Here is a 17,931-nt window from a genome sequence, read left to right as displayed (position 1 = left end):
AACCAGATTTGACCTTTCACATTCTGACTTTCTGGATTTTATACAATTTTCAATAGTTGTTTGCTCATCTATTAATCAAATTTAGCCCCATAGCCCCATAATGTTCTCTAGCTCCCCCACCTGCTTCGCTGGGTACTGCATCATAACCACAAATTGCATACTTTTCTCTAAAACAGGGTTAGTGAACAGATGCACATGTTTACAGTTTTGAACAGCTGATATGTTAGTAAATAAATAAAAAAAACTGAAAAAATGTATACAGATTATTGAAATAAATTATTTTATGTTAGTGAATTATTTTATTCATTTGTGAAATAGGCATAAACAAAAATTGTAACTATAAAATGTACAGCGTTGATTTTCTGCAAGTAGAATGAATCAGAAATTGTTGTAATATAGTTAAGAGATTATAAAATGCCAAAAGTGATTGAAATAAACTTAAACTGAGACATTCTTGGCCAATGTTTGGCAAGTTTTTATACTTGTTTTTATTATTCTTTAAAAATTATGTTACTTCCTTAATATTCAATATAGAATTTTTTCCCCTGTTCACAATGCCAATCAAGAATTTATGCATTTTGAATGATTTTCAATATGGGTCAAAAATGCCCTGAAGAAGAAAAGGAGAGTGCAGTTTCTTAAGACGATAGGATGGTTAAAAGCTCCCTTATAATTTATATCTGTCTTGGCTCTTTCAAGTGGCAAGACAAGCAGTCATGAAACTAGCCCGCTTGCATGGTCTTGAGTCAATGTAACTTGCCAAATATAGCACTTCAATTCATTCAATTTTATTTTATAAAGTATTTTTGTAGAAAATCAGGTTCTTAATGTGGAAAGGAGGAAGAGGGAGCCGGGTGCACTAAGGTGACCGGATTTCTGAAATGAGAAACTGAGACATTTCTAGTTCAGTTGTTAATGTCATTAAAATTTCACATTACTTATCTATTAATTAAAAAAGGGGGACAATTCCAATGTTACTGTAAATATTTTGACCATGGTGACTGTAGTAATGTGATGAACTTAAGTATATCATACAAATTCTGATACAGAGGTAAAGATGGTCATTTTTAATTGTCTTCTGTTACATATGAGTTCATTCTTTTCTACAGTGTATACAGTAGATGATATTGTGGCATAAAAGTGAACTAAACACAAACATATAAACAATGGTTGAATATAGGAACTGTTGCAGCTGACTCAACAGCACAGGGACACCTGCCCTTGGTCACACTCTTTACATCACTTTTCTTACTTTCTTCTAAAATTAATTCTCTTCTCCTCTTTTCCTTCACCTTTACCTTGCACTTTCTTAAAAGTAAGATGGCTACTAACTTGCTTACGGGCAAACTGGCTCACTTGACTACCTTTTCCTTCAGTATTACAACTGAAATCATATGAAACACGTGTGTACTATATCAGGGCCTGAAATTAATTTCTGAAGGGGGTGTTGCCCCCCTTAGATGCCTCAAATTGTTGGGGATTTTTTCCACTTTGTAGTCATGCCACAAAGATATTCAATATTGTATAATAATAATTAGTATTCTTATTTTAAATGCATACATTTTATATAATACATAGCAATATAACTTCTGTATAACATAGCTAGTATGTGCCTCACTTCAAGGCTGAGGATGATGAAGATATTTTTAAATTGCGCTTGCTTTCCTTTACCAGTACTCAATGGCAAAATTGGTGTGAACAAGTAATCATTAAAGGAAGATGAACAACTTAAAGCTGCTATAGCGAGCAGCCCCCTCTGTTGGTCAAAATAAATAGCACACGGTAAACCTTGTTGCCAGTAGTCTTCAATATGGGATTTCTTACCATGTATTTTCACTTTGTGGACTGTTTTGAACGAGCTGTAAAAACGGAGACATTTCCTGGGGACAGACCATCAAAAACCATGACTGTCCCTGGAAAACGGGGACGTCTGGTTACCCTTGGGTGTACATCCAAACATACAACATTTATTTTCACACTTTTCAGTGTCTTCCCATTCATATATTGCTTTTCAGCATCACACACCTTAGTGGCTTTTCAGCTCACTGACCACGCAGTCACTCTGCTTTTCAGCAGCAGCTCTCAACCACACACACACACACACACACATCTCTCTCTCTCGCTCCGTGTCTCTCTCTCTTGACTGCAGCTCTGGTTGCAGCTTTATCCCTCGCCCGCCAACACCGCAATCGCCTACAGCTGGGCGAGATAATTCACCCCAGTTGTCCATCCCGGCCTCACTCTGCGCCGTCGTCGCTCGGCACCGCCCCGCTCGCCACAATTTTCTATCATATTGCTCTAGCCACAATACAAATTCTACATCCTCATATAGTATACAGTAGTCTGAATGTGTCATGTTTCCTCCTGTAGTTCCTGTATATGCAGGATGTTTTGCAGTGGAGGGCTCAGGCCACTCCAGATCACCCACTGTTTCTTCTGCTCAACGCCAAGGTACAGCACTCAGCTCTCGACACAGGCAATACAGTACATTCACATTCAGTATGTGTGTGTATTCTGCATTCTCATTTGTGTGTTCATTTATTTCAGGGCACTGTGGCCAGCACTGCCTCCTGTGTACAGCTGCACAAGCGGGCAGAGCGTGTGGCCGTAGCGCTGATGGAGAGGGGCCGGCTCAACACTGGAGACCATGTAGCACTTGTTTATCCTCCTGGTGAGGGAGAAAGACTCTTAATTTAGCTTAATGAGATCTAATAAAAGTTTTTAGGTTTTGAGATTTTCTTAAAAAAAGGAGAAAGATTCTGTCATCATTTACTCACCCTCATGTTGTTCCAAACTCATATGACTTTCTGGGCTCAATTTGCATGAGAGAATTTTTATGTTTGAGTGAACTATTCCTTTAACCTTGTGGGGAATATTTAGAAATATAGTGCATGGCTCTTACTGTGTCTTCTCCTGCAGGTATTGACCTGATTGCCACTTTCTATGGCTGTCTGTACGCCGGCTGTGTTCCCGTCACTGTCAGGCCTCCACACCCACAGAACTTAACCACTACCCTTCCAACTGTTAAAATGATTGTTGAGGTAATTTGAACCTCTGGTATATCTATGCATTATTAGTTGAGCCATATATTGGCCAGGCCTGTTACTTGCTCAGTATTTGGCATTTTAGACTATAGGCTTCTGATAATTATGCTTCTTTAGGCAATTAACAGAAATGTCAGATCCCCCTTGTGTCAATACCAAAACCTATTACAAAATCTATTTATTTGAACAGTTTCAAAGAGTTTTGTTTGAATAAATATTGTGTAAGATAAATGTATATGTAATTTGAGCTATTCTGTGTACATGTCATTTGCTATTATTCAATTGCATTATATCAAATTGGTATTATATCACAGATACGACTGTTTGTAAAGCCCTTATAGGTTGACCAATGCTTTGTGTCATCTGTCACTTGATTCAAGCCTGTTGTATTTTTTCTGACAGGTCAGTAAGTCTGTGTGTATTCTGACAACACAAGCAATAATGAAACTACTGAAATCTAAAGAGGCAGCGGCAGCCGTGGAAATTAAATCGTGGCCGCTGATCTTAGACACAGGTAAAGACACTGTATACATTTGTCAGATATACTTGTGCTATTGTGTCATTGAGTTGGTATTCTAGAGAGTTCTCTCTAACAGTAAACCCTTCACTAAGCCCCACCTTAAAAAGACTACTGACCAATCCTACCTTAGCAACTGTTGCCATCCGCCATTTTCATCAGACAAACATTGGCTTTTTTTTTTACTGTAATTATCTAAACATATATTTAAAAAAAAATGGTTGCCGGGTCCATTGTAGTAGTATATACTTTGTAAGGAAAGTGTTAAGCTAATTTATTCATACATTTCAGATGATCTCCCTAGAAAGAGAATTCCTCAGATCTACAAACCACCTACTCCAGAGATGTTAGCCTACCTGGACTTCAGTGTTTCTACCACAGGAATACTTGCTGGGGTCAAGGTACTGTCTAACCTGTCAGCCAAGAGCAAATAACTTTAAAAAAAAAAGTGGTTGACAGCTTTGTTATATTTAATATCTAATTTTATGTGTTTCTTTCAGATGTCCCATGCTGCCACCAGTGCCTTGTGTCGTTCTATTAAGCTACAGTGTGAGCTGTACCCCTCTCGACAGATCGCCATCTGTCTGGATCCCTACTGTGGCCTGGGCTTTGCCCTCTGGTGTCTCTGCAGGTGAGATGCAATACACTTCAAGGATTAACACCAAGAGTGATATAACAAAGCGATGTGAATCACTAACAAAAATACAATTCACTGATAATACAACTCATTGCTAAACTAAAACAACTGATTTGTTTTGAACTTATTAAAACTACACTTAAATGTGTTTTCATGACTCCAAATCTAACTATAATATTTTTTTTTTTAAACATATTAAAATTATATCAGTGCAATAACTTGAGCTGCCTAAAAAATACTAAAACAAAACCCCAAAATGCTGGGAAAAAAACTAAACTAAAACTAACATTATTTAAGTTAAAAATGTTAATTAAAACCTTGGTTATGAAGAAATTAATGGCAAGATCAATTAAAAGTAAAAAGTCAGTGAAGTGGTAAAAAAAAAAAAGAATTTTTGTCCGTTTAAACATACTATTCTAATCACGCAGGTCCGCTTTGCTGTTTGCAGTCATTTTTTACCAGCACAGTACAGGTTAAAATTTTTCTTAAAAAATAAAAAGAAGAAATTATAAAATTGCTTCTTCCCTGAAGTAAAATTTTTTTTTTTATAAAATCTTCACCTCATGAATATTGCTGCCATCTGGTGAAAAAAAGAAAAATAACGACTTGAAAATCATGCTATGACAATAATAACAACACTGCAGCCACCTACTGTATCACAAGTCATGCATTTAGATGTATATTTTGATATTATTATACTATTGTATTGTGTGCATGCGTGAGTGTGTGCGTGAGTGTGTGTGTGCGTGTGTGTGTGTGTGTGCGTGCGTGCGTGCGTGCGTGCGTGCGCTACATTGTTGGTGTATTATGGTCTTACCCCCTCATTTATGTGTGTTTGTGAGTGTATGTGTGTGTGTGTGTGTGCTACATTGTTGGTGTATTATGGTCTTACCCCCTCATTTATGTGTGTGTGTGTGTTGTTTGTTCTACTTTGTGCATGATTTATATATTGTATCTGACTAATAATATAATTGCTCTGTTTTTTAGTCTTTCCCATTCATTTCCTATGGTCGGTCAGTTTTGACCGCAAAAAGCAAAGGTTTCACTTTTTTTTGTATGAACACTTTTTTTGTGTGTGTTCAGATGGCAAGTGGAGTAAAAGTCACTAAGTCTTGTATTGCTCAGATAAACTAAACTATTTTGACATTATGCTGCAAGCTCATTGAAAATCAGTTGTGTTCTAGCACCGCTGGTAACTTTTAAGCACTCTGTGCCAGATTTCTATTAGGAGGTTGCTGTAATTTACTGAGTTGTTTGTGTTTACAGTGTATACTCAGGCCATCAGTCAATACTGGTTCCTCCTCTGGAGCTGGAGAGCAATGCATCTGTTTGGCTGTCTGCTGTCAGTCAGTATAAAGTTAGAGTGACGTTCTGCTCATACTCTGTCATGGAGATGTGTACCAAAGCCCTGGGCTCACAGACTGAAGCTCTGCGGGTCAGTCACATACATACATACTCTCACCCACTAAAACATACATCACTGTAGCTTATAATTTTAAGATAATTTTTAAGATGTTTATGACTGTCTTTCTTCAGTAGATCAAAATTAAGATTTTTAGAAGAAGATGGAGCTCTGTCAGGTCCTTATAATGCAAGTATATGGGTACCAAGTCACATTTAGGCAGCATAAAAGTAATCCATGCGAATCTAGTTGATCAACTAATGTTTTCTTAAGCAAATCGATACGTTTATGAAAGTCGATAATTAAAAAGTTTTTAACTTTAAATCAGCGCTTCTATCCAGGGCTCTGATGCAGTTTTAAATGGCCGAATTGTCACGTGACGTTCGTTCTTCTGTTGTAAATAAGCGCCGCTTCCGAATTCTTGTGTGAACTTGCCGACACGCTTACGCTTACGTTACACTACGTGTCAGCTGCTACCAAGATGTGCTTTTTAAAAGTTAATAATGTTTTTTACATAAACATATCGATTTTCTTCAGAAGACATTCATTGATTGACTGGAGTCGTGTGGATTACTTTTATGCTGCCTAAATGTGACTTTTGGACAGTCAAAGTGTTGGCACCTGTGTACATCCATTATAAGGTCCTGACAGAGCTCCATCTTCATCTAAACATCTTCATTTGTGTTCTGCTGAAGAAAGACAGTCATACACATCTGGAATGGCATCAGGGTGAATAATGAGATAATTTTCATTTTTGGGTGAACTATCCCTTTAATGAGTTTATTGCACTACATTTACCCTCAATAAATTATACATCAATAAAATGCTTCGAAATATAAATTGCATATGTATTTATTTATTGTTTAGAGTATATAACCAATTCCAATCACGATGTGTAAACATTTTCTAGAATCTCTAATTTAGGTTCAAATTGTTTTAACTATTGAAGGAGCCTCAATTTTGCAGCAGCACCATTAACCCCCCTCTCTACACCTGCAGTTAAGGAATGTTAATCTGTCGTGTGTACGGACCTGCATGGTGGTGGCAGAGGAGCGTCCCCGCACTACACTCACTCAGTCCTTCTCTAAGATCTTCAAAGACCTGGGCATGTCCCCACGTGCCATCAGCACCACCTTTGGCTGCAGGGTCAATGTGGCCATTTGTCTTCAGGTGAGTGAAGGGAGTGTTTATTATTACTTTCTATTTAGAAAGAGCAGTAGAGGTGTTGGCAACTTCCGTCTGATTATTTACATACAGTAAGCCTTTAAAAGGCTTATTCACACCAAGCATGGAATTTTGATATCAAGAAACAATGCATTTCTGTACCCGACTTCACACCAAGTGAAATTTTGACCAATAAGAAAGAAGCTGTTTGGATCATATATCCAGAACAGGTATACACTATTAAGTTTTAACAATAGGTTGCATTTTATTTTGAAGAAAGTAAAATCTGTATTGTTATAATAAATAAAGCTTGTGAATCAGGTATGTTCAGATATGTGAACTCTTCTCCAATGCTGACGAAAATTTTAATTGCTCTTAATGTGAACAGTGTGGGTTTGGAAAAACTGAAATTATTTTCTGCTGTGGTCTGCATCGCTTTGTCACGTCACTCTTGGTGTGAATATGTCTTGATCTGTTTTTTATTTTTATTTTTAAATGTTCTGTATCATTGTGGTGAATTTGACTGGTCTGGATGCTTATATGTATCTGCTTGTGTATATTAAATGTACGTGTGTTTGTCTGCTGCTCCATGCCCTCTCTTCAGCCCAATAGGCTGGGCAATTTGGCAGAGCAGGTATTGTGACCCAGACGGGAACCACGGGGGTGCTAGCTGGGGGCTTCCAGGATGCTTATAAAGGCTCTGCTTTTGTGTGTGTGTGTGTGTGTGTGTGTGTGTGTGTGTGTGAAATGAATTGCTCATGTGCATGAGAAAGAGCACATTGCTTCGAGTATGTGAGACTATTGTTATATTTTTTATTTTATTTATTTTTGCCAGCGCTGTTGCATACCATATTTTATTTCTGAATATTAAATACTAATATATTAACTGTATTAAATATCCAATTGATTATTTATTAAACCATTTTTATTTATTATTTAAAAGGTATATTATTTAAAATGAAAGCCAGAAATGTTAATATTACACAAAATCAACATAATAGATTATACAAAAAATAAATATTATGATTTTATTATATTGCATATAAATAATGTTTATTTATTTTTACATATTAACACAAAGTTAATCTCTCAAAGATCACATGCACACAAACAGTCTTATCAGCGTTATTTCCCGACCATTCAACTGTGGGATCTCGGTTTCTTTTCTTGACAAATAGCTCCTATTTTCTTATCATGAAGACTTTTCTATTGTTACATTATTCACATTGACAGTGCCTCATATGCTTGGATAGATATGTCTGCTCTACCTCCTCCTAATCACAGCTTTTTTGCTTAGTCCTGCATTTATACCTAGGCTGTGCCAAAGCATTTCTTGTAGCCGCCTATATAGACCCCGATTCTACCTGGTATTAAGATGCATTTTGGGTGATCCGATCACATGTGATCAGCCCGAAATACAGGTCTAAAAGGTGTCTAAAACGTTTTGTGATCATATCACGAAAACCATATACAAATGTGATAAAAAACGCATGTGACCAGATTGCATTTGAGATTTAAAATCGAATCCGTCCTGTATGCATCCTGGCAGCAGTGAAGTACCGCCCATCACCTGTCAATGAACTGCTGCGCTAAAACAAGAGTTTAAACTTTGCCATTTACCAGCAGCTTTAAAAGGAAATAACCGCCCGATTGGACATTTTTAAAAACAAATACATAAAGATTCACGAGAGCTTCACGGATCTTTTTTTTGGTGTCTGATATCAACACAGATGACACCTGAATCTCCTTTAATTCAGGTAATCCACTTAAATAAAGGATGGTTCTGCCTGAGTTTAGATTAAATTTCAATTGCATCTGCGAGAAACAGAAACCTTCTTTGACTTTTCTGATTTTGTAGAGCTTTATTATCATGCAGTAACACACTGACATAGTGATTGATGTATGTCATCATGAAACAGAGACCCTCCCCTCCAAATCAGAATACAAGTGGTCAGACAAGATGCATTTATGCGGCCAGGTGTAAACAGCGATGTGTCTCACCCGACCACATGTGATTGGATCACCTGAGACGCATCGTAATACCAGGTGGAAATGGGAAATGGGAAAAGATTATTATTGCTGATTTACATGCAGTTTTTGCAGTACAGGGGTTACAATAATGACCCAGGTCATTGTAACTACTGTAATGCCTATTTCTTTTTGTAAAATTTTACAAGAAGGTAGAATAAGAAAAGGTTGATTTAACGTTTAGTTGTGCAAGTAAGGAAGAGATCAAACTTTTACATTTAAAGATTGGGACAAACTTTGCTCAGTTCTATTGTGCTGGCCCATTTAAATTATTATTATTTTTTTTGTGGTTAAGTGTGTAATTTCTGTGGCACTAGCATGACCAAACAGAATAGCAAAAATAAACAACTGTTTTCAAACAGGTTTCCCTAACACTCCCTCTGTCTTGCCAGATAATGCCGTGCCAATCTCACGCCATTGGTTGAGTTGGGATCGTTGGGATGCTAAAACAGAGCAGGGTTTTGATAGTGCCAGTAGTTTTTAAAATACTGTATAGGTGTAAACTGGCATCAGAAAAATGACACACATCACCAAAACTATTTACAATTCTAGTAGAAGGCCCCATTGTGTCACCACTTTCCCTTCCCTGCACAACTCTACATGTTTCCTTTGTGTTTACACTCTATTAATTGATAAAGCACTCTGGTAAAATTATCTGCCAAATCTGCTACGTTATCTACCGATTTCTTAAAAAAAGTAGCTCACATAGTCCGTGCTGGTGTGTGAGTCGCATTAATGTTCATGAAGTCACTGTGCAGATTTGATAATTTTTATGTCAATATAAATTATAAACCAGTTGTATCTTCAACAATGCGGCTTCTTGGAAATGGCAACTTGTACATCAGATAGTGTCTTTAGTGTGTCATGGCAGCTACAGTTTATTTTGTCTTCCAATCATCCCTCTGCTCTTTGTTTCCAGGGCACCGCTGGACCAGACCCCACCACAGTGTATCTAGACATGAGAGCCCTTCGCCATGACAGGTACTAGTTCAAAAACTATTGTTTTCCCTAATGTTGCATAAAACTTCTTGCTATGCTCGTGCAACTCTGTGCTTTATTTAAATAATCTGTATTACATTATTAGGTATTTATATTGAAGCTTATATCTATTGTATGACTATAGATACAAAGTATAGTTTTTTTAACCAATGTATGACTAAGTTCTATCAATTTTAATCTATTTTCATGTGACCCAGGGTTCGATTAGTTGAGAGAGGCTCACCACACAGTCTGCCACTAATGGAATCTGGGAAGGTGAGAAACTTCACATGTCAACTTTTTGTAATATAGTATAAGAGATAATGTACAGTCAGCCAGGGATTATCGCAAATAAACAACAACAGGAACCTGATGCGAAACGGAGGCTACTGCTTATTACACAACTACTTAGCAAATAAACGGACATGAAATATTGAATTGAGTTGAAATTGTTTTATTAAATGTAAAAAAGGTAGATACTGCAAAGTGATACAAAAGACATGAAATTAGCACAGCTATCGTCCTGAGACCCCACGTGACTGCTATGTGCATTTTCAATTTCCCTTTTTGATTTGTAACTAGTAACACCTAATAAACAAGCAAAACAATTTTTATTTTTTTCTAAAGCAAATCGTTTTCCTAAAAATGTATGAGACTACATTGTGAAACCAAGAAGTGTTGGTTATTGATGTTTTTGAGATGTTACAGACATTACAGCTGATTTTCTGTAAAGCTGAATAAATAATTCTTACTCAAAGTAATGTCCAGTATTATCAAATCACTGCCAACCATGTTAAAATGAAATGTAACATTATAAAATTCTGAATCTATGTACTGATGATCATTGTCCCATGTCTGCCAAACATTTTGAGTGGTCAAAACATCATCTGCAGCCGGAAACTCAGCTTTTGGTCGGATTTTAGGAGTGAATGCAATCAGCTGCATAGAAAGCTATAGGATGCGACCTTGCTCCCTATTTAGTGAATGACTTAACCTCCAGTGTGCTGTCTGTCTTCACTGGTCTCAGAAAAGTTAAAAATGCTCCTTATTCTAACTCCATATAAAGCCTCTGAAAGCAAAATTTTTCAGCTTTTGAATGAACCAATTTTTCTCACCATTAAAATTGTAATACAATGTCTAGTTGTATCAGCTCACAATTTCTACGGTAAGGAATTATCTTTAATAAGTGAATTATGATAAAAGGTGTCCTGCGCCAATCAGAAGTGACTTTTTAGAGTCACATGGTCAACTGGGCTGTCTTTTCTGACAGTTTATTTATGGTCATTTGTTTCCAATTTGTACAAATCTCCCACTCAAAAATAGTGCATATTTAATCATGAACTTTTATATCTTGAGAATTGTACAAGAGACATGATATTCGTTGTCATCACCTTTCTCTGCATACGCCAGCGAATGCTTGCATACTAAACATGAAATTTTTTTCATGGATATTATACGTGTAGGTAACAAAACATGAAAATCCCTGGTTTCAAATCATACTGGTTAATTCCTTGGTTATACCACATGGATAAAATATTAGACCCATTTTAAAGAGGTACATCAGGCTATAATCATTAATTTGTCAGTTAAACAAGTTTCACAGTTCAAAGCAATTTTAGAATTGCCTAGCAAGACTAGGTCTTGTGTAAATCGTGTATTTAAATGCATTCTGTACATTTTAGAAGGCTAAATCGGTAAATTACTGTGACTTTGTGTAAAATGTTCCTGGATTAAGATGAAATGTCTTAGTATTCGAGTCGTGCAAATCTGATGGTCTTTTGGAAGCCTTTCAAAGAGAAGTCTGCTTTAATTCTGTGTGTAAGTTCAGGAGGCCTTGCAGAGGGGTCTTTCTGATCAATGATGATGCCTGGGCTATTTAATTTATGACTGTGAAGAATCCCAGGATTGCAAAGGTTGAAAATCCTAGATTCAAATCATGTTGTTTAAATTTTTCTGCATGTATAATCCAACAGTGGCATAGTGACTTGCCTCAATCCATGTGGCAGAGGACGAATCTCAGTTGCCTCCGTGTCTGAGACCGTCAATCCGTGCATCTTATCACCTTAGTGGGGCAAGGGCTGCCTCTGCGACCTTCGTGAAGACGCGAGGGGACAGGGACAAGCTGAAGGGGAGGACCTTGTACTGGTATTCCTGGCCCTCGAACACAAACCATAGGAAGGTTCTGTGTATGGCAAGATCGAGACGTGGAAGCACACGTCCTTCAGGTCTACCACTGCAAACCAATCTTGACGCCGAATGCATGTTAGGATATGTCTCTGTGTGAGTCTGTGTAAGGCCTGGTTGAGAACTCGCAGGTCCATGATTGGCCACAACCCACCGCCTTTCTTAGGTACGATGAGGTAAGGTCTGTAGAAATCCTTCTTCATCTCAGTTGGAGGGACAGGCTCTATCGCGCCCTTGTGTAACAGGGTTGCGATATCCGCCCGCAGGCTGTTGGCGTTCTCGCCAGAGTAGTGAGAGCGGATGAGTGAGGAGATCAGATTCGGGCAGTAAAAGGTGCCCTCCACGACTTCATCAGCTCGTCGTGCACTGCTGGAAAGAAGAGCACTGGGGGAGCGTTGCTGTGAGCGGTGCCCTGACCCAAGGAACCAATCATCTAGCCGCAAGGGTTGAGGGGAGGATGGAGGGTTTTAGTTCAGCCCCACGCTCACAGCGACCTGGGCAAGTATGTCGGCCTTCTGCGTGTCGGCCTCAACCTGGGCGGGCCGACCCGAAGGTAGCAGAAGGTACCTCTTTTTATACCCGTATGTCCGGGGGATGGACATGCAAATTCTGTTTGCCAATTCTCATTGGCCTTTTCTCAAAGCTCAGAGGCAACTGAGGCTCTCAAGACCCCTAGTGTCACTTCACCATCACAACGTCGAGTGAGTGATAGAAGGGGAACTTGTAAAAACTGTATGCACAGTGGGGCTCGAAGTCTGAGTCCACTAGTGAAAAACCTTGTATTTTGCATTATTTATTTATTCAAATTTCAAACTTTTTTTTTTTTTTTAACAATGCTGCTTCAATTAGATACACAATCCCCATGAAGCAGCTCTAGACATGGTGCTCGGGGGAATAGGATTTCAGAGAGAAAACTCTCGTGGTGCACTGCAAACCACTGAGGCAATTAAAATTTTTGGCAAAGAGGGATTAGGCTAGTTGATTGGCTGACAAATAACATGTCAAATGACCTATTTGCTTTGAACATGGAGTGTGCAAATTGGCTAACAGATTACATGTTACACTGATCAGCTAGTGCAATATAAAGTTTCTCACAATATTTTCTGTTTCTTACCACACAGATTCTGCCTGGAGTGAAGGTTATAATTGCCAATACAGAAACCAAAGGTCCATTGGGAGATTCTCACCTGGGAGAAGTAAGTTTCATCATCACCATCAATCAAGAGATTATCAGAGATTTCTAAAATTAACAGTGTTTCTAGTTATGTATTAGCTGGTGTATTTTCTGTTATTTTGTGTAGGGAATTAATGGGACTGTATGTACATATGTAAACAGATCTGGGTGAGCAGCCCCCATAATGCCACAGGATATTATACTGTTTATGGGGAGGAGGCGTTACACGCTGACCACTTCAGCACCAGACTGAGCTTCGGTGACACACAGACAGTGTGGGCTCGCACTGGATATCTTGGCTTCTTACGTCGCACAGACCTTACAGACGCCAGTGGAGGTACAGTATGCATTCAAATAAAAAATTAAAACTGACACGCTCTCTATTGTTCAATTTCAAGACATTTTTAGGGTGAGAGTTTCTTTTTAGAAATATATATTACACTTCGTTAAGAACATATTGACATTAACGACATTATGACCTAACAAGGTAATAATTGAATTTACATTTTCATTCTTTAAAGGTGCATTCAGTAAATTTTTCCTCAATAAAATAGTTGATCTCCTAAAGACATGAATTGTAATTTAGCAATATATGTATAAAATCATGATCACTCACATTAAAATTAATACTCCAGTCATATCAGTAACCTTATAAAAGCTGTTTTATTCTACATGGAGAGGGTCCACACATAGGAGAAGCTATGTTAGTATCACATGACCAGCTGAATATTACTCACTTAATCTCAGTAACCGTCCTGTTATTTGACACTTACACTCATTGATTTAAGTCATCGTGGCTGACTGTGAATACTGAATTTGTACAATGGCATCTGAAACTGAACACTAATGATTTTAAATGATGCTGCATCCAAGACGCTAGCTGTCAATGTAAGTCCAAGATGACACAAAGACAAAAGTTACAGAGTGCACCTTTTACATTTACATATTTTATATCCTACACTCATTTCAAATGCTTCAAGATAACAGAATGCTGATTATCCAGGAAACCAATTGTGCTTGTTTTTGTATATTTTTCAAGAGCGCCATGATGCATTGTATGTGGTTGGATCTCTTGATGAGACTCTAGAGCTGCGGGGAATGCGTTATCATCCCATTGATATTGAAACGTCTGTGATAAGGTCACACAAGAGCATTTCAGAGTGGTAAGCAATATTTCTACAAGGTTTTTCTAATCTGATTTTAATGGATAACCTTTACATGTATCACTGTAATCACAAAATGATGAGTAAATCCTTCTGTAACTATAGCACTGGTTTAGAAGTGTGTAAATTCTGCACAATATGCTGCACCAAATGAAACGTAAAACTGTTTGTTTGAGTGGTCTAATTAAATGACCGGCCGTAACAATGTTGAATCAGTCAATGATGTGAGTTAGGGGCGTGGCTACCTGTTTTCCCAACCAAAATTGTTTTGAAACAAAACAGAAGTGTGACTACTGTATATTATATATATGTATGCTGACTTGAATGAGAAATAAATATTGCACTTGCTTAAATTGCATCATGCCCATTTATATGAGTATTTATGGTATTCCTTGTAACAAATTATAGGTGAAAATAATGTCTGTAATTCCACTATCAACACGAAAATTATATTTGGATTTTCCCAGTTACCGGCCAAAAATATATCGGCTGCCGATATATGGCTCACCCCTATTGGAATCTTGTTTGACAATACAAGTTGTACAGAAATTACACACTTTTTATAATAATACATTAAATTAATTCACTGTCATTGTTTTTATTCTAACTCAAAATAATTAAATGTCTCTCCTAATCTTTACTTTTCTCTCTCTTTTTCTTTCGCTCTCCTCTCTCTTAAGTGCTGTGTTCACATGGACTAATCTATTGGTGGTTGTCGTGGAACTCGAGGGCTCAGAACAAGAAGCTCTGGATCTTGTGGCACTGGTGACTAATGTGGTGCTGGAAGAGCACTATCTTATAGTGGGGGTTGTTGTGGTGGTCGACCCTGGAGTCATTCCCATCAACTCCAGAGGTGAAAAGCAGCGCATGCACTTGCGGGATGGCTTCCTCGCCGACCAACTGGATCCGATATACGTGGCCTACAACATGTGAGAATGTCTAACATGGAGGAACAGAACCAGATGCCAGAAAAATCTGCATATGCAAACATGTACATTTACATAAGGGAAGGGAAGAAGAGTTACAGTGAAAGTCTGGATGGACAGCCTTGCCTCTTTACTTTCTCTTCCACAAACATGAAGAGTCCTTGATGGAGCTATGCAGTTTATTTTTTTATATCAATCTGTCAGAATGCCTTGAACATAAAACTTTAACTCCAGTGTGTCAGGGCAAAAGACTGCAAAGACGATTTCATCTCCTGATTTCTTGTGTGGCATAACTATGAGTTTTTATCCAAGCACACTTGTTCTGCACATACAACACAAACTGGTGTAGAATGTTCCTTGTGTGTTATGAGGACTGGCCCAGTTGGGCAAAGGAGTGCCTGATGTCAGAAGCAGGATGCAGAGTCCAGGAGCAGTATGCAGATCTTCATTTTTATTACAAGGGTGTTTCAAAATTTGTAATGCATTTAATTTCATAGCATTACTATTGCCAATAGTGTAGCTGTAAAGATAAAACACAAACCAAGAGCTCTGAATTGTTTGTGCTTTTTTTACACACTTAAAGGTGAAGTATGTAATTTCTATGCGACTAGCATCACCAAAATAATTGCCGTTGGTCGGACCTGTCCTTCTCATAGTCCAGTCAAACAGATAATCCTAGCAAAAACTAATGCAATTAGTTGAGCTAATGTTGCTGCGTTGGGTTGGTTGGCATATTCAAATTAACAGAGCAATTGTTTTGAGCAACATTGTTTACTCTTTTTCAGGGCAGTCAACCTACAAATAAACTGCAGTACAGTCAGTTTTCTCTGAATGTGAAAATACTTGAGCTACACCTGTCTCTCACAGAAGAGAGATCCGATTTTGGTCAAATAAACCATGACCTATAGATAGTTTAACAGAAATCTCTTAAAAAATTTTTTATAAAATGACATCATTTAATATTTCACTATATTTTCAGAGTTTGGACACCTACTGGTGGAATCTCCAAACTCACTGAATTTAGACTTTGTGCTGAGATAAGATGTGATTTTGAAACACCTTAGTGCATTGGCCTATTTTTTAGGAAAATAGCAAAGTGCGCTTTGTGCCACTTCATTAGCATACAATAAACCCATATGAATAAACTTGTGCTTTGCGGTGGCACGAAAATTGCACTTAGAATCAGTGCTCTCAAAACAATTGGATAAGACATAGTCCCGGTCGTTGCGAGTAGTGCTGCGCTTTGCACGATTATGAAAATAGAGCCCACTGTGCTTTACATTTGCAGGGCAGTATAGCTGTCTTTACATATTAAACTGGCATACGTTTTTTTAACATCAAACAATTACAAACTTCACCTTTAAAAATGTATTAAATCTTTGATAAATATTTTATTCCTTAAACCAAAAGGCAATAATGGGGTTGGAGTTTTTTTTTGAGAAAGCAGTACTGAAAGTGTGCTGTGGATATGCTGCTCCACAAATTCACAAGCATATGCATTCCCCGCTAGTGTTTTAACATGGGCCTTAAAGTTTTTCATATGCACGTGGACCATTTGTTATTTTAATACTGTTTTCCATTCATATTATGATGTTTCTTTCAATTGTCAGCTAGACTGTGCAGGACAGGAATCAGGGTAATAATGATGATTAGATGAAAAGTCTTCTTCAGGTAACCAAGTCCCAATCTGATAAATATTTCTGTTCAGATTCACTTTATAAGAGTTCTTGTCACTTCAGGCCTTTTTTTTTTTTTTTTTAACAGTATGACATACCATTCATGGCTAGAGTTTATATTCCTGCTTCAGATGAATGTAAGAAAGTGACATTTTAGTCTCCTATGCATTATTATTATTATTATTATTATTATTATTATTATTGATAAGTAGCCATTTCTCTTAATGTATAATTAATTACAAAAGACCAAACAGATTGGACATCTATTTCAGGAAAAAATGACCACTGCAGGTGAAGGCTTTTAATGCTTATTTTCATTACGGTGTTAAAGCGTGGGGAAAATTGCTTGTATTTGTTCAGACACACTGTACACTGCGCTGGCCAGCACTGTAAAGACCACTTCTAACAATATTTGCTTTGTTTTATTGTGTTCATTGCTTAAAGGACAGGCAGCAAGACTGCTGTAATTATGTACAGAATTTGTGTAATAACTTATTACTGGGATTCCAGAAACCCGTGAACACTTTTCGCATTGTTTTTGCAGCGTGGAGGAAACTAGACACTGCTCAAATCAAAGCTTAATTTCTTGACCAAACAGTAAGGGGAGCAACATTAGCCCCCATTCACGTGAGACTTGTGAAAGGTGAGACTGGTTTTGCTGCAAGGATTGTAAAGCACATACAGCATCTGTATCACAGAATGATTGTGTGACTATTAGTGTTCATTTTTTGTAGTTCTGTTATTTAGTGAATATTTGGTTGACACAGCTTTTCACTTATGTTAATATTTCTTAATAAAAAAACATGCTTTTAACTGATTGACATTGAAATTTAATAACAGATCTTAATTTTAATGCAATGATTTGATGTAAATTATGCATATTTTAGTACATGAGCGTAATCTGAATGATTTTTCAAATGGTTGCTGCAAGAATACATTTCCATAATGCATAATAGTTGTACTATATAGACAAATAAAAATAACCAGCCTATGCCCAACAAAAGAAACGCCTGCATAAAACAATATCCAATGCCTATA

The 17,931-nt window shown here is 37.4% G+C and overlaps 1 protein-coding gene across 3 annotated transcripts in view; it reads left to right on the top strand.

The window, feature by feature from the left end:
• The window catches only part of LOC127654861 (disco-interacting protein 2 homolog A-like), a 201,834-nt gene extending 184,134 nt beyond the window's left edge, over positions 1-17,700 (top strand). For 2 of the 3 annotated variants that reach the window (XM_052142367.1, XM_052142364.1), the window contains 15 exons: positions 2,371-2,451; positions 2,548-2,671; positions 2,920-3,041; positions 3,447-3,558; positions 3,853-3,962; positions 4,062-4,192; positions 5,465-5,633; positions 6,600-6,770; positions 7,369-7,398; positions 9,712-9,773; positions 9,989-10,046; positions 13,076-13,150; positions 13,291-13,465; positions 14,168-14,291; positions 14,972-17,700. In XM_052142367.1, coding sequence (XP_051998327.1) covers positions 2,371-2,451; positions 2,548-2,671; positions 2,920-3,041; positions 3,447-3,558; positions 3,853-3,962; positions 4,062-4,192; positions 5,465-5,633; positions 6,600-6,770; positions 7,369-7,398; positions 9,712-9,773; positions 9,989-10,046; positions 13,076-13,150; positions 13,291-13,465; positions 14,168-14,291; positions 14,972-15,224 — 1,797 coding nt within the window. In that variant the 3' untranslated portion in view covers positions 15,225-17,700. The remainder of the gene's footprint in view (positions 1-2,370; positions 2,452-2,547; positions 2,672-2,919; positions 3,042-3,446; positions 3,559-3,852; positions 3,963-4,061; positions 4,193-5,464; positions 5,634-6,599; positions 6,771-7,368; positions 7,399-9,711; positions 9,774-9,988; positions 10,047-13,075; positions 13,151-13,290; positions 13,466-14,167; positions 14,292-14,971) is intronic. The other variant, XM_052142366.1, reaches the window with a different exon arrangement.
• The last annotated feature ends 231 nt before the right edge of the window (positions 17,701-17,931 follow it).

This window comes from Xyrauchen texanus, chromosome 14 (assembly GCF_025860055.1).
Source record: "Xyrauchen texanus isolate HMW12.3.18 chromosome 14, RBS_HiC_50CHRs, whole genome shotgun sequence".
In the NCBI taxonomy this organism is placed as follows: Eukaryota; Metazoa; Chordata; class Actinopteri; order Cypriniformes; family Catostomidae; genus Xyrauchen; species Xyrauchen texanus.
The sequence above is the reverse complement of the archived record's forward strand: the minus strand, read 5'-3'. Positions and strand labels throughout refer to the sequence as shown.